General features: G+C 40.3%; 2 protein-coding genes across 6 annotated transcripts in view; one reads left to right on the top strand and one right to left on the bottom strand.

Moving 5' to 3' along the window:
* Positions 1–10,612, top strand: part of LOC118422698 (integrin alpha-6-like) — a 76,205-nt gene extending 65,593 nt beyond the window's left edge. For 3 of the 5 annotated variants that reach the window (XM_035830398.1, XM_035830397.1, XM_035830402.1), the window contains 11 exons: positions 341–524; positions 1,165–1,326; positions 2,648–2,686; positions 3,199–3,294; positions 3,507–3,593; positions 4,153–4,278; positions 4,709–4,879; positions 5,279–5,378; positions 6,685–6,858; positions 7,525–7,736; positions 8,445–10,612. In XM_035830398.1, coding sequence (XP_035686291.1) covers positions 341–524; positions 1,165–1,326; positions 2,648–2,686; positions 3,199–3,294; positions 3,507–3,593; positions 4,153–4,278; positions 4,709–4,879; positions 5,279–5,378; positions 6,685–6,858; positions 7,525–7,736; positions 8,445–8,612 — 1,519 coding nt within the window. In that variant the 3' untranslated portion in view covers positions 8,613–10,612. The remainder of the gene's footprint in view (positions 1–340; positions 525–1,164; positions 1,327–2,647; positions 2,687–3,198; positions 3,295–3,506; positions 3,594–4,152; positions 4,279–4,708; positions 4,880–5,278; positions 5,379–6,684; positions 6,859–7,524; positions 7,737–8,444) is intronic. The other 2 variants (XM_035830400.1, XM_035830401.1) reach the window with 2 other exon arrangements.
* Positions 10,613–10,889: 277 nt separating this feature from the next.
* Positions 10,890–15,344, bottom strand: part of LOC118422699 (tryptophan--tRNA ligase, mitochondrial-like) — a 36,454-nt gene continuing 31,999 nt past the window's right edge. Inside the window, exons 3-7 of the mRNA XM_035830403.1 lie at positions 14,638–14,736; positions 13,904–13,984; positions 13,180–13,262; positions 12,243–12,361; positions 10,890–11,785 (exon numbers count right to left, since the gene is read on the bottom strand). Of these exons, the coding sequence (XP_035686296.1) occupies positions 11,337–11,785; positions 12,243–12,361; positions 13,180–13,262; positions 13,904–13,984; positions 14,638–14,736 (831 nt within the window). The 3' untranslated portion in view covers positions 10,890–11,336. The remainder of the gene's footprint in view (positions 11,786–12,242; positions 12,362–13,179; positions 13,263–13,903; positions 13,985–14,637; positions 14,737–15,344) is intronic.

Below are 15,344 nucleotides of genomic sequence, written 5' to 3'. Positions count from 1 at the left end.
GAACTCCTTGGCCAACTCTTGATACTATCTTATGCTAACGTAGGATCTGCTTGGAGATTAGCTTTCCGCGTTTCTCATGTATACTTGTCGCTAAACAGATCATAATAGATTCACTATCAAAAACATCAGACTCCTTCGTAGTAGGATGTCATATTGTACAAATTTTGTTCCTGGATCTTCGCTCCTGGATGTCGCACGAAAATTGTACAACGATCGAACAAAGATCGAACAAATATCATACAAAGAGTTATTATACTCTCCAACGTGCGACAAGCATTTCTTCTTGCTGTTGTGGCCATTTTTCAGTGTAAGAATCCTTCCGTGTATGTGTTAACCACAGTTATCAGAGTTCCCGCCCCTGTGCTGGCCCCAAGTGCCGCCAGCCGTTTGGGTTCCACGCCGCCCTGCCCCTCACCAACCGCTTCAACCTGCTGGAGTTCTTCCTGCGTCGCCTCACGGTGTCGGAAGGGGTCGCTAGACCCGAGGAAGGGTTCGACGGCATGCTGCAATCGGCTGCATGTATGGTGAGGAATAAAATATATGTTTTTCCTCAGAACTGATTCTAACACTAGATAGGACTGACGTATAAACACGAAAAAAAATAATGCAATAAGACATTGACGGTTAGCGTCCTCTGACAGAACAAACAGAAACTGCAGTGCGGAAACACCAAAAACAAACTGTCTCACATTGAAGAACATATTGAAATTCTAGACAAAATTGTAAATATTTAGAATACATTGTTCTGTCAGTTTATTAGGACTAAAGGTCTGGTATCTTTCATATTTATGGAATGATGGTGGCTCTCGACCAGGTTCCCTTTGTCTGCAACAAGAATAGCTCATATAAATAATGGAGTTGCAAATCACATGAATAGAGTGAACATAGCAATAAATTAACTGTTCTCCAACTCACAGGAGTGACGTCACACTGGGTCAAAGTCAAACCTTTTTTGAATCCGGACGGTGGGCGATACCGACTTCCGACAGACGTTGATGACGTCACGCCTTTGGAAAAAAACACGTAAAAAGCATATGGGTCATCAGATGAAGAAGACCGAGTAGTTCGGTGGAAAATTCCGGAATGTAAATTCTTTGGAGTTATGAAACAGTTTATTCATTGTTTATTGTCCATTATTTCTTATTCTGTTGTCTCGGTGAACAGAAAAAAGTTGGGTGGCGTCACAACTCCCTGCGCATGCTGGTGTACGTGACCGACACGCCGGTACAGTACGTCGGAGACGCTCGCCTGGGTGACTACATCCTGCCCAACGACGGGACCTGCCAACTGGACGCCAGGGGGGTGTTCGTCAAAAACGCGCTCCAGGTACCGTCAAGGTTTCGCGCGCCCCCTAGCATATACTATTCAAGAACTGCAGGGGCGTTTTTGTTTTTCTTCCCAAACCTAAGATTTTAAAACGTTTAAGGTTTTTGATAAGTCACTTGAGACTTTTAGATCAAAATGAAAGCAGTCAAATAACTTTGAAAGGAAAGTTTTGAATCTTATTAAACCTTCCATGTTTTTATTTTGACCTTAAAGTCTAAAATTTTCAAAAAAAAGTATTACTTTTCATTCACGACTACACGTTGAACCAAGTTATCAAGCTCAAGTTGTAAAGTTTTTACTGTACTTCAAGTGCAGATATTGCAACTGTACAATTTGCTGATTGCATGCTGCATGAAGAATACCATTAACACGTATGATGCTGTGCCTTGTTCTACTAAAACATTATTTAATTCTGTGCTCGCTCCTGCAAAGTAGCATTCCTCTCCTAGCTACTATTCCTTAAACCTTTTCATGACATACAAAATAGTCCGTATATATATCATCCAACAATTTTTTTAATTGAAAGTTAAAACTTCATACAGAAAATGTGTGTTATGTGCCTGACTTGCTAACAACTTGATATACCTTTATTAATATACTTTTAGTGGCGCTCAACTCTATATGCTTCAACGAGCGATGATTTTGAAACATTTCATTTTTTTAAAACATGATAAACTCTCAGCTGAATCATATATGGGCAAATGGATACTAACATAAATAAGCATAATACATCTTGTGATACAATCATCATTTTATGCCAGGCCCTCTTCTTGTACATGTCAAGCAACGACCTCTGTGTACCGGCCTGAGATCTGTCCTTGTAGCGCTAGCCAGCCTTCAGACAATCAAATGTTAGTACTCCCAGTTCTGTTATTGAACGGGAGATTGCCAGCCAATCACGTTGCCGTTTTACCGCATGAGGCAACTTGATTGGTCGCTGGCTGTTTGCCAGCGTTATAATAGGACGGAACGCAGTCCGATACACCGGGGTCTCTGCTAACCTAGAGTCCAGTCATTACGTACGTGGCTTGGGCGGCTTACGTACGTAGTGTAGGCTCTCTACGGGCCAGATAAAGCTTTCTGCCGCCGGGGTAATCGTCTGTACCGGTGTGAAAGATTATCCCAGCGGCAGAAAGGTTCTCCTGTCCCGAAGGTAGCCCGGCCAATCCACGGTAGACTGAATACCAGGTTAGGTCTTTGCTTGACATACATACATACAGACAGGAACCGTGCATTAATGCTTGTTTTGCTGAATGCCAACACTTGCTGCTGTAGTTTTTACCCATACTCTTCCCTATTGCTGCTTCTATCGTGTCTGCAGTCCACAGGCTATGGTTGGAGTCCGACTCCGTATCAAAGAGTAAGTCTCAGTGACTTCTATAGTGACAAGCGAAGACATATTGTAAGATATGTACGTATACGTGACATGCGACTTATTTCACGTGGACGTATCCCACTGTATATACTCTTAGTTTATAGGGTCGATTGGTTAGGACCCTTTCCTTAAAATCTATTGGTTTTGACACGTGCATAACATATGTAATTCATTATTTTATCCTAGACAAATATAATCACTATAAACTTGTAACTTTGCACCAATATATCTATTTATTGTGTCCATTCCAATGTCAGTCAACACTATGTTTGATTGAACGCGAAATATGGCTTACTATTTAAGAATATATGCTGACACATATTTCTATATATATTATAGTTTTTTAATGGTTTGGATTTTTTCCGTAATATTCTCATCCATGGAGCTGCTCCCAGAAAATCGGCCTTGTAATTCCCCCTGGCTGATTTTCTTGGAACTACCATTCTTCGCTGGATCCATGTTTGTAAATGTTGCTTTCTCAAATCACCCCCCCACAGGACTATCCCTCCATCGGACTTCTGAAGACCAAGTTCTACGACAACAGCATCGTCCCGATCTTCTTGGTGCCCAAGAGACAAGTAAAGGAATACAAGGTAGGCCGAACTCCTGTTTGTATTGAAAAAAAAATACCATCAGGTACAGAACTTCTTAGGCATTTGTTAAAGCTTTGATGGGCTCTAAAAGGTCTAAACATTTTCTTCATAACAAACGCCAGGGCCTGGTGTCTACTTATAACATTAGAACCCTAAACATGTACTTAATTCGTTCTATTCTGAATAAACAATTTTATTCGCTTTGGCATCAGAACCTCGCCAGCGCTCTTGATGGTCAGTTGGGAGTCATGGAGGACAGCTCAAGGAACCTGGTCAAGATGGTCAATTCTGCTTATGAGGTAACGCACTAGTATACGTACTTGTAATTATATCGTTTACATCATAGTACGTAAACCAATAGCTCTAACTAATGATGGTCATACGTTCATAGTGACGTATTGATTTAAGCTTTAACTAGTATCATCTGTCAGCATCTTTCTTTTGCGTTGGTCGTTATGCTGTTTTGTTGTTAAGGCCCATTGGTGGCCATATGCCGAAATACATTTACAAGCTAATTAAGGCTACTGAGCAATTTTTTGTCAGCTTGTTACAGAGGACTGGTAATGTACGAAGGAAACCGCTGAATATTCGAATTAAAATGTGAATCTTGAATTTCAAACTCAACAGATTTCCCACCGTTTTTATTGACCTCGCCATCAAGAGTGGACCTACTTTCTTGACGCGCACTGATCTTTTGGATGAGTGTGACGTCAGGAGTGGATCAAAGGTTGCTCGGAAGTCGATACCTGCTGGCTTCCGGTTCGGCGTAGTATACCTGTACTAATCAAATTCATTCGAAACCGCCTGTCTTGATGGTATCGCCTTACCTTAAGTAACATCTCGTTCTATTTGTATCAGCATGCCCGATCAGAAGTGACTCTACAGACCATGGACATCCCTCCAGACGTGGACGTTAAGGTGACGGCGGCCTGTAAGGGGGATCTCCGGTATGAAGATAAGGACAGCTGTGCAGCTGGGGACAAGGTGAGGTCTACTCAGTAATTCATCAATACTCTGTATGTCAAGCAATGAGATAGAAAGAGAACTGATGACGTTATACCGTCGCTGTTGATATCGCGATGTTCAAAGGGTATCTTGCGCTATAGGGGGACATTAAAGAGACATTTGCAAGGTGTAGTTTTCGCCCTCAACTTTGAAATATACAGTTAACGTATTATATGCGATAAGTGCAACCTTTTTTTCTCTGTTTGACGTACCTTTTTTTACTGACCTTGAACAGATTTTGTAAAAGTCTGATCCTTTAGGAAGAAAAATTGAGGGACTTTTTTAAAGATATATTCATCCCGCTGTTTTTACAAACGAAGAACAGTATTTGTGGACGTTTAGATTTTAAAGTGGTCGTAATACAAGATTTTAGACATGCGACGCTGTTCTTGCTCATTCTACAATGTAGGTGAAGTTTAACGTCCACGTGACGTTGGAAGACTGCCCCGCAGAGAATCAGGACTACTTCAAGATCAAACCAGTCGGCATGCACCACGAGAAGACCATAGTCCTGGACTACACCTGCCGGCCTAAAGTTGAAAAACCCAAGACTTCCTTTGACGATTTGGATCTTACTGGGGTATGGCATTTGAAAACCTTTCTTTTTATCATAGTGTTAATGTGAACCTCTTTAAAATCATGTTTAAGCTTATACTTCCTAGACTGCTTCAGTATAAGGTGTACAACGCCAATGAGGTGAAATATGGCTTTTCAGTAAACATTGTTGTGTAGTGATCTACAGGCAGACCTTCCGGTACCATAAGATAGTACCAAAGCTAGCCAAGGGGTATAGCCTAACCGGCCAAAGGGTGCCGCTAAATCTGCCTGGCCGACTCTTATGGCGTCGGAATATCTGCCTGGAGATTGCATATTGCGTTGCCGCCGCCATTTTGGTTGGTTAAACCTACATGTAGGAGAGTTAGATACGTAAGTTTGAATGTGTAAAGACTAAGTAACTGTACCCCTTTCCTTTACACAGTTCCAAGGACAGGACGCGGAACTTGCCGTAGACAGCGACCCGTGTTCAGCCAAGTTTGACGACATCACTGATGTAATCACTGGTAAGGTAGAAGAGAACGGTAAGGCACCTTTAAGTAATGGTACATAGCGGCCACTTCACACGGTCTCCGCTAGATGGCGTTGTTGGCGTCGCCTCCATTGCATATCAACAGCGCCACCTAGCTGACTCGTGCGAACTGCTGCTTCTGCAGGCTGGCTTTAGCGACGCCGCTGCTTTTCTAAGGTGAGTGTTGTTTGGTCGCTGGAGAGAGCGACAACACTTCATGACCAATCGGAAGAAAGATATGTAAAAATACATCTGGAAACGTACCTGGAATAAAAGTGTATTATCTTGGAAGAAAACCTCAAACCAAATGAGTGAAGTCAAACAAGCAAAAAAGCAAACAACGACAAAAACAACAAGGACACCGAAGATTTTTTTCAAAAGTTCCAACAAACTCACAAAGCTTTGCAACCAAACTATGGTGTTTTTACGGACACAACAGTCCAAGACAACAAAACATGTGACAAGAAGCTTAAGACGGCAAAAAAAGAGAAGGGCACTCCTATGATAGCTGCTTGATATATGTATAAACGCTTTATTATGGACGAAATTGTTTTAGACGTAAAAGCTCACCCCTCCCCCAGCCGCTTCGTTGCAAGCTTTTCTACTGGCCTTTTCTTTCAAACGTTTTCAATTTCGCCCTGAGTTGATCCCTGCCTTTGTTATCTTCCCTTGATTTGTTCTTTTTATCTTTATTCTATATTTTGCGAAGTAGACATACATACGACTATTACATGACAAACCATGATGTTTAGATGAAGTATATACACTGTGTCTTCCCGTTACCATCTAGATCTCTGCTATGGTGATCTCTACGTTTGTAGTCCATATGTCAGGTCGAAAAATACAGTTTACTTTTAAGTATGCACCAATGCAAATGTATGGTCATATTTGTCGTAAGACTTCGTACATTTTTGATGTCGTAAAATATTCAAAATAACTGTGATAGCTTCAACTTGACGGTCAACAAGGGCGTAAGAAAATCTTTCCAGTTACAAGACAACTGAATTTTATAAGTCATTTGCACGGATCTTCCAAGAATATGATCAGTTCGAGATCGCCAATTGCAATGACTAATGTGACCAGGCTCGAACAAAAAAATTAAAAAGTTTATATTTGTATTGACGTTCATTAGTGATAGTATAAAATGTTTTCTTCGATTTTACTTCGATCTAACAGAAAAAAAAACGAAAAGACAACCGAAGCACCCCCAAAAGTATCCGTGTGCGATAAGGTTGCTATTTCCATTTGAAGATAGTTGTAGATCCGTTGGAAACTTTTCCTAACTTCTTTTTCTCTGTGTTCGTACCTTTGCCGTACAGGTGACGCTGTAGTCGGAGACGTAGCCTACGCCTTCAGCGGCAGCTACCTGTGGAAGATGGGGGCGAACGGAACAGAGGACCCCGTCAAAGTCGACGAGATGTTCGACGGACTGACGGAGGGGATCGACTCCGCCTTCACGTCAAGATGGACCCGGATGATGTACTTCATGAAAGGTGATAAAACAATGAACCATAGAAGAAGAACGTAGAGCGTTAACAGATAGTGTAACAGACAAATGTACCATTGAAAATATATATTTTTTACTGAAGAATACACGGATGATGCAAAGAAAATGACGAAGACGAGGTGACAGCGGACTCACGATGTACTCAACTTATTTTAGCGCCGCCCCCTCATCGTTACTGTTCGTGACAGAACTTACGACTTGAACAGATTATACATCCCAACGATTGCCATGCCATTTCTGCAGAGCATTCTGAGCGTTGTTTTGTTTTTATATGATATGAAATATATTTCTATGTTGCCTTTGTTTCCCAATAGACTATCTTCAATTTTACTTTGCCTCCTTTCATCAATTTGTGGTCAGTTTTAAAACCTACTCTTTAAAAAAAATTAACCCAGCGTCACTGACGAAAGATAGTGGATGCTACCTGAAACGTCTGACCGTTTCCAAAGTCATATCCAGTTGCTTGAGGAACCGCTATCTGACGTATTTTCTAATTTGATTACTCATCTTCATCATCATCAATGTATTCTGCATGTATAGTCTTTGGAAAGTCCTATAGCTGCATTCAGTCTTTGATTACTATACAAATGTATTACAATGTATTGGTTTATAGATTATCCCCTTAACAATGGATGCATGTCTCTATACATAGGAGATCAAATTTGGCGGTACACCCAGCTACACACCGGAGAAATAGATCTAGACAACGGATTCCCCCGTAACGTCAACACCACGGGGATCCCGACCAACCCAGACGCCTCTCTGGCTCGTGCCTACCAAGTCTTCTTCTTCAAGGGCAACAAGTACTGGCTGTGGAACGAATTCAGCGGTCGCACTGCCCACGGATACCCGCAAAAAATACAGGTATGTACACGATATACAAAAGCCTGGGTACCATCCGATTTCTAGCAGGGCTCCTTACACTCGCTACCCTTAAAATATGTATTAGTGTTAAAGGAGCCCCGGTAGAAATCGGATGGTTCCCAGGCTAGCTATACAAGTCTTGGCAAAGGATATACTGGTAAATAGATATAGATTTCTCCGTCATTGATAAAGATTTGAATATTGGGTGCATCTTGATACAGTTAGATGCATATCACTGGTTTTCATTATCAATGTTTGAAGCAGCCTTGTCCTCACTTCTGATATAAAATGTCAAATTGATTTTTAGACTATGAATTTGTCAAATGTAGTATGAATTTTCCAGGATAGCTAATTTACCAGAATATAATTTGAATATGCTAGAATGTAAGATCAACATGTCCAAATATAGGAATGTACCAGAAAATGTTATGGAATTGACAGAGTATAATTATGATAATCCTTTTTAACTTGAAGGAGTATATTGTGCACATGTGGACATGCCAGAATATGTGAATTCGCCAGAATATGCAAATTTACCATAATATAATGTGGATCTGCCAGAATGTAAACTAATATACCAGAATACAATGTGAACTTGCCACATTGCTATATAGGAAATCAACAGCTAGCTAGAAAGTCCAGAGTATCTCATACACATACGATTTACGCTAACTACCACTAATGACGTACTCCACCGTACCCCGTTAGGTGTCCTGGCCGGGCGTTCCTGACGGCATCCAGGCAGCCTTCCATGGCACAGACGGTATGATCTACTTCTTCAAGGACGACAAGTACTACATGATGGACCAACACCTTCTGGAGAAGGCCAAGGAGGAATCCCGGGAGAACCCACGGCCGTGGATGGGGTGTAAATAGACTGTACCATGTGCTGCAATGATAGGGTCCTGTAACCCCCCCACAGAACAGTGGATCAGTCGACAAACTTTCTGAAATACAGTACTATATAATATAGGTGGTTAGGACATACGAACAACACCAGCTTCTGTACTATAAGCACGTTCTCGGTTTCGAGTGCGCATGTGCAGCGACACGTATTGTGGGTAGCATGTCAAAGGTGAAAACCCCTGAGACATACGAAATGCAAGCCTTGACATCATTATGCAAAGCGAGACAATTATCTCTTGTACCATAAACTGTTTACATGTTAGGGGCCGTCACCTTTGACATTATACCCACAATTCCTGTTGCTGCACATGCGTAATCGGAGCCTCAAGCGTGTTTATAGAACCTTCGAAGTTTGATACACAACTGCACACAGTAAATAAAAGCAAATAGCTACCTGCAAATGTGCTTGAAATAATAACTACTCCCTAGAAATTTTTTTAAGTTGCAAGAAGACATTAGAAGGAAGGAAAGTATGAACATGTTGCTTGATGGTCAAGCGAACATCCAACAAAAACACAATCATGTGGTTTCGAAATTTGAGAAAATATTGCAATTGGAAGAGATGGCAAATGTTTGATTTGAGTCAGAAACGTTTAACATTGTGAGGTCCAAGCTCTTGGCTCTTGGAAAATGTTGATGAGAGTAACGTCAGTGAAAATTTTCATCGGCAACGCAAGATGGAACATGACTACTTGTGTATTATTCCTGAAAAACATGACTGTATTACTTATGAATACATTGTGCGATTTTTAAGGGTGTAAACGAGAAACATGAATATCAACAATGGTGCTATTCGGAAGTTACATCGAATACTCTCATAGAGTTAAAAGCTGACTAATGTTCAACACCTTGTGTTCAATATACTCGCGTTGTCGCTTTGAAGTCATAACTAGCAAACAAGTTACTACTACGAAAATGCTAAGTAAAAGTAGCCAAACGCGTCATGTAGCGTACATGTTTTAAAAGGAGAGATAGTGTTTGTGCGGTCTGTATTGTTGTACAATTATTTACATTTTTTTTTATATGAATATGCAAGAGTGTACTTCACCCTGTGTGATGGTATGACGATCTTTAACACATGTAAATTGCTTATATCTTTTTAACACTATAAAAATATGCTACTTTGGTGAAGATTGTTTTGTTGGTTAGGATACGGTACTGTATACTATAAATCTATGTTTTTTTCATAAAAAGCACGTTTATCAAATAATGTACTGCTGATTGTATTCAAGCTACGGTAACTTTTGCAACTGTACCAAGGGAATGTAGAGAGATTTGGATTGGAATTCTTTGAATTATTCTGATTAATATGAGGTTGACGAATCAAATGGTTCTTTGCAAAGATGCACTATGGGTAAAACGTCAAAAGTGAAGGCCCCTAAGACATAAACAAACACGTTTGGGTGTGTAATGTGTGTTGTATAATAACTGTATACAAGTATGGGGCATTGACCTTTGACTTATTACCCACGATGCAGCTCTCTGCGCAAGCGCAGTTGAGTCCAAGAACTGTCTTGTAGACTTGGAAACCAGCACAAGCGAAGTACAGACTTGTTTAGGTCATCATTTTTGGATTGCCAGTGTGGCAAAAAAAGGACAGTTTGCATGTAGTTGTAGATTATTTGTAACGCCCTTCACAAATATGAAATGATTTGAGTTTTTCTTTTTGTTTGTTTCAAATCTACGTGTTTTAAAGGTAATCAGATAGCCTTGTAGGCATCAAAATAGGAAAAAAGGGTATGTTTAACTAGATAAAAAAATACTACATACATCTTCTATGTTGAAAAAAAAAGACTATTATTAGTATTACTATCACTAATATGTGTTACATATACCAGCTTAAAATGTGTATGGGGGTACAAGAAACGTACAATAAGTATGTGAACTACCTTATTTTACACTTTGTTTTTGGAACATATTTTGTTATTACCATTATTGGCAAGTCAATGTTAATAAATCTGCTTCCCATTTTCTTGTGTATTTTTTTCAGTTTTATGTATAATGGCTGTCAAGTTATATCATTGTTTTCTTTGTGCAATTTAAGATGAAGTGAAAAGTCAAGGTCTCGTGGCAGTTTAAAATGTGCTTTTATATAAAAACCTGACCATAGTAGCATTTACTACGGTCGGGAAGATTGGAAGAGACGATGCTCTCAACTGACAGGCCCTAAAGCCTACCTGGGGAAGATGTAAGATGTAAGATGTAACATGTGCTTGAAGTAGGCGAAATCTATCTATAATTAAAGCTAGAGTTAAGCAAAAAAACTTTAATAGTTTCTGAAGTAAAGTTCAACTGTCATTTTCAAAATACGAAATTCTGGCTGCCTATAGGTCCAGTTGTTGTCACTGAATGAACAATCCAATGCTTCTGTTATGTTCATTCTATGTAGATAGAACATGTGGCTAGGTGAGCAGTGGATCATAAGTTAAGCAGTCAATAGCACCGCCAATTTTGGTTCCTGATTTAAATAAATGGCTTCCTATGTTTATTCTATGTAGATAGAACATGTGACTAAGTGAGCAGTGGATCATAAGCTTAGCAGTGAATAGTACCCCCAATGTTAGGTCCTGGTTTAAATAAATGGCTTCCTATACTCCTGTTTAAGGAAAAAAAACAACTGCTGTAACTTTAAATGTTTAATCTCATAATAAAGATCTTAATACGGTACATCTACTAGCTATCAAACAGGCTTGGTCAACTGAAACCCACAAGTTTCTTTACATCACTGTAAGTTTTCTCTGCAATGTCTCTTGCCTTTCTTGCACCTTCTCTTAGAACACCCTCTAAGAAGCCTCTGTCTTTCTGGAGTCTCAAAATCTCTGTCCTTATGGGGTCCATCTTGGCAATAACCGCATCAGCCACCACGAACTTGTACTTGGCCGTCTCTATCCCTTCGTTCTGTCGACAGATCTCATCGTACGACAGACCAGTGCAGGCGGAGTGTATTCTGACAAGATTGGAGACACCAGGTCTTGTATCGGGGTCGTAGGTCACGGAAGAGTTGAAGTCTGTTATGGCTTTCTTCATCTTCTCGCGAACGACGTCTGGTGGGTCCGTAAGGTCGATGCGACTTTTTGGGTCGGCTTCAGACTTGCTCATCTTGCTGTTGGGTTTCCTCAGGCTCTGTACCTTCTTTGTTTCACCTGCAGCAAGGTAAAAAATTCCTTTTAATGCAATGAAATCGTAAGTGTGGGGATATTTTTACAGATACTTATTTCTATTAACGACGCTCATCAATCACAAGTAATAAACAATGCCACTTCTTAATTCCAAAGTGCAACAGCTACATGTGTATGTATCAACCAAAAATCGTGACCAACCCATGTCAAAAAATGCAATACCAGAACCAGAGGTTCTGCTGCAGTACTCTAACAAGCCTCCAGGGGCCAAAATCTTTGTATCGTTGATTATTCTTCAAAATCTTCCCATATATTAAATATCAAGACAGTTCATCCAATCTTTCTCAAGAGTTATCTTGTTAACACTATGTTTAATAACAGACACAAAAACACACACACGAACACTAACAAAAACATGGCCCTTCATTTTTTGTGGAGGTAATAATTGACTGATTATATAGTCAAATGGCATCTTGCGTACCCAGTATGGCTTTTGGCAGTGGGAAGTACTGTCCGTAGTGGTAGTTGAATGTTGTAGCCAGGTCCTGTGCCAACTGTAGGTGCTGTACCTGGTCCACTCCTATTGGAACATGGGAAGCTCTGGAATAAAGTAAACAAGATACTGGATATTGGAGTTTTCTTTTGCACAAATATGCATTGCCAATGTACCACTACTCTACTAGTACTACCACATGTTAAATTTCAAAAATAGTTTCATCTGGTTGGTAGAACATGTCTATAACCTGCTTACATTTCAAATTCAATGCCTATCAGACATTTTCCTCAGAGATTCTGACAGGATTGCTGCTTCTTGCTGCTATACCTGGATATGTAACAAATGTAGGTGGCGCTTTTGTAGTGAAAATACAATCCCCAACGTGGCTAAGTTTGTATCCCTCCTCGTCACGGTTTGTTACTCGGTCGGCATTGACTTCTTATCCAGTCAGACTTCTTGAGCCATCAGAATTGAGTTCTTGCTGCAAAAGCGCCACCTACATAATCTACATATACTGGTGAGAAGCAAAACTCCAGTCACAACCTCAGAGGAAGATATCTGATAGGCATCAAAACATGAACAGGTACGAAACATGTTCTAAGAACCATGTGAAACTATTTTTTGGAAGTAAATATATCACTATTAGTAACAGTAAAGTAGTAATATATTGGCAATGCATATTCATGATGTCATAAAATTCAGGTGGAGTGGTTACAGTGAAAAATGCAAAAGTTTCAAGACCTACATCATACATGTACAGTCTACAATAAGCCATTTCACAGTTCAAACTGTTCATGACCATTGTTGTCTTAAAGGTCAAAGTTCAAGCCCTTTGCAATCAGACAAAGAATGACACAAATAATGCACAAAGTTAACTAAGAAGCATTCAAAGCCAATGTAACACAATGTATTTCAAACTGACTTGTAGAGTAAAATGTCAGCTGCCTGTAAGATGGGGTAGGTGAAAAGGCCCACTCCCCCTTCTTCTTTGGAACCCGACTTCGCCTGTAAGAGAACACAACATTATGCAGGTTATACTGTTACAGTAACTTCATTTTTAAGTTTGCAACATCTTATTTTTCTTAAGGGTGAAAATGGAGCGTTTGCAGTATCTTTGAATATTAAGTAATTACTCTTACAAGAAGGCGATAAAAGAATTTGGGAAATTCTGGATACTGTAGATTTTACTATACGTCAATGAAGGTAATAAGATACACCAAAAAGCAGTTACTCAAGCAACTGGATATGATTTTGGAAATGGTCAGATGTTTCAGACAGCCATTGTTTTTTGTCAGTGACACTGGAGAAATCTTGTTGGAGAGAGTTTTTATATTGATAATTATATCCTAGCTGTTGTTTTGATGTCTGACCATTTCCAAAATCTTATCCAGTAGGTTGATTAACTGATTGAGGGGGAACTTCATTTCATGGTAGGAGGAACATTTGTTATGTTTCGAGTTCACGGTTGAAGCAATGGCATCGTATATAGAAGTATACAACACTATTTTTTACCTTTACCTTCTTTTTCATGACTTCAATGCAATGTGGCCAGCAGGCAAATTGCAATTGGAGTTCTTTGAGAATAGATAAATGCTAAAACAAACAAGCAAACAAGCAAACAAACAAACAAGCAAACAAATACTGACCTTCCACTGAGGCAGGTGTTTGAGTCTCGCCATGGTCGCCTTACAGCCCAGGACCCAGGCTAGCTCGGCATGCTGGGATACCTGCCCAAATATGGTCAAACCATTAGGTAACAGTATATGTGACTACAACATATCTAAACTTTGAATGATTCATAATAACACATACAGGGTTCATAATAACACACACAGTTTTTTCTAAAATTGTCATTAAACTCAAGCTGACACAACACAGGGGTCGTGTGGCATGATGGCAAGGTGTTTGGCCCAGAGCCTATACAGGTTTGGGGTTTGAAGCCATTGATATGCCACTTATTTAGTTATTATGTGCCATTGGGGCTTTTAGGGACTTTCCTTGCTTGGATAGTGCCGTACCTGTGAAAAGAGTCTGATAGGATGTTATATAGAGGTCACATGTTTGTGGAGAGCCACACCTTGAGCATGTTACAAAAACTGCCACACTTATCGAAAAGAGTAGGGGTCCTTCCTAGTGTTAGTGGTTCAAAACCTACAGTCCTATGACCACACGTTGGGCAATTACGTACTGTCGTATTGAGGTCACTTGAGTTAGTGCTACACGGCAGTGCTACATGGCACCTGCCTGTTGCAAGCCCCTCACAATTCAGCCCCTGGCCAGAAAAAGAGAGTAATCGGCCTACCCAATAATACTACTATGTACTAGTTAAGATTGAAAGTAATGATTAGGATGTAATGATAATAAGAAAATCTGTACCTACACTTGACTGTTGAAATAAGATGCTCTTGTCTGGGTCTATCCCACAGGCCAGCAGACATGCCGTCATGTCAAAAATGTTCTCTCTCAGTTGGGCTGGGTCCTGGAACAACAAGAAGTCATGATCCTTACAAAAAGTGAAAGGGATCTCAAACCAGCATAGCTCACTGAAGAGATGTACTTTCACTGGTTGACAGTATATGCTTACTAGTACAGGTTCATATTGTACCAGCATTCCCCTAGTTCAATCTTTGTAACAAGCACAATTTGGGGTGGGTACTGGTACCGTGTACCTGTACAAAACCGTTCTTTCTTCTTGGACCAGTCCGGAAAAAAACGCACCTGAAAAAAAATCAGTGGACTAGACATAGACTGGTGCAATGGCCAAGTGGGTAGACTGTTCACCTTGCATTCGGTAGTTCAATCCTGATCGAGTCATACCAAAGACTTTAGAATTGGTACATGCTGCTTTCTCTGCTTAGAACTCAGCACTAATGAGGAAGAGTATGGAAGTTAAACACACACCACTACCAGTGGACTAGCCCCTGCTGTAGTGGCTTGCACATGTGTGGCCCAAGGGCTACTCGAAATATAGATGGGCCACCCCTAAGCATCTGCACAGATGTACAGGCAACTTTAACTTTAAGACATATTGGTCACCTGAGTGGCACCAAATGGCAGCTTGACCCTTACGATATAGCGCTGACCATT

Source organism: Branchiostoma floridae, chromosome 9 (genome assembly GCF_000003815.2).
Source record: "Branchiostoma floridae strain S238N-H82 chromosome 9, Bfl_VNyyK, whole genome shotgun sequence".
NCBI classification, from domain to species: Eukaryota; Metazoa; Chordata; class Leptocardii; order Amphioxiformes; family Branchiostomatidae; genus Branchiostoma; species Branchiostoma floridae.
Note: the sequence above shows the minus strand (reverse complement) of the source record. Positions and strands in the feature narration are given on the sequence as shown.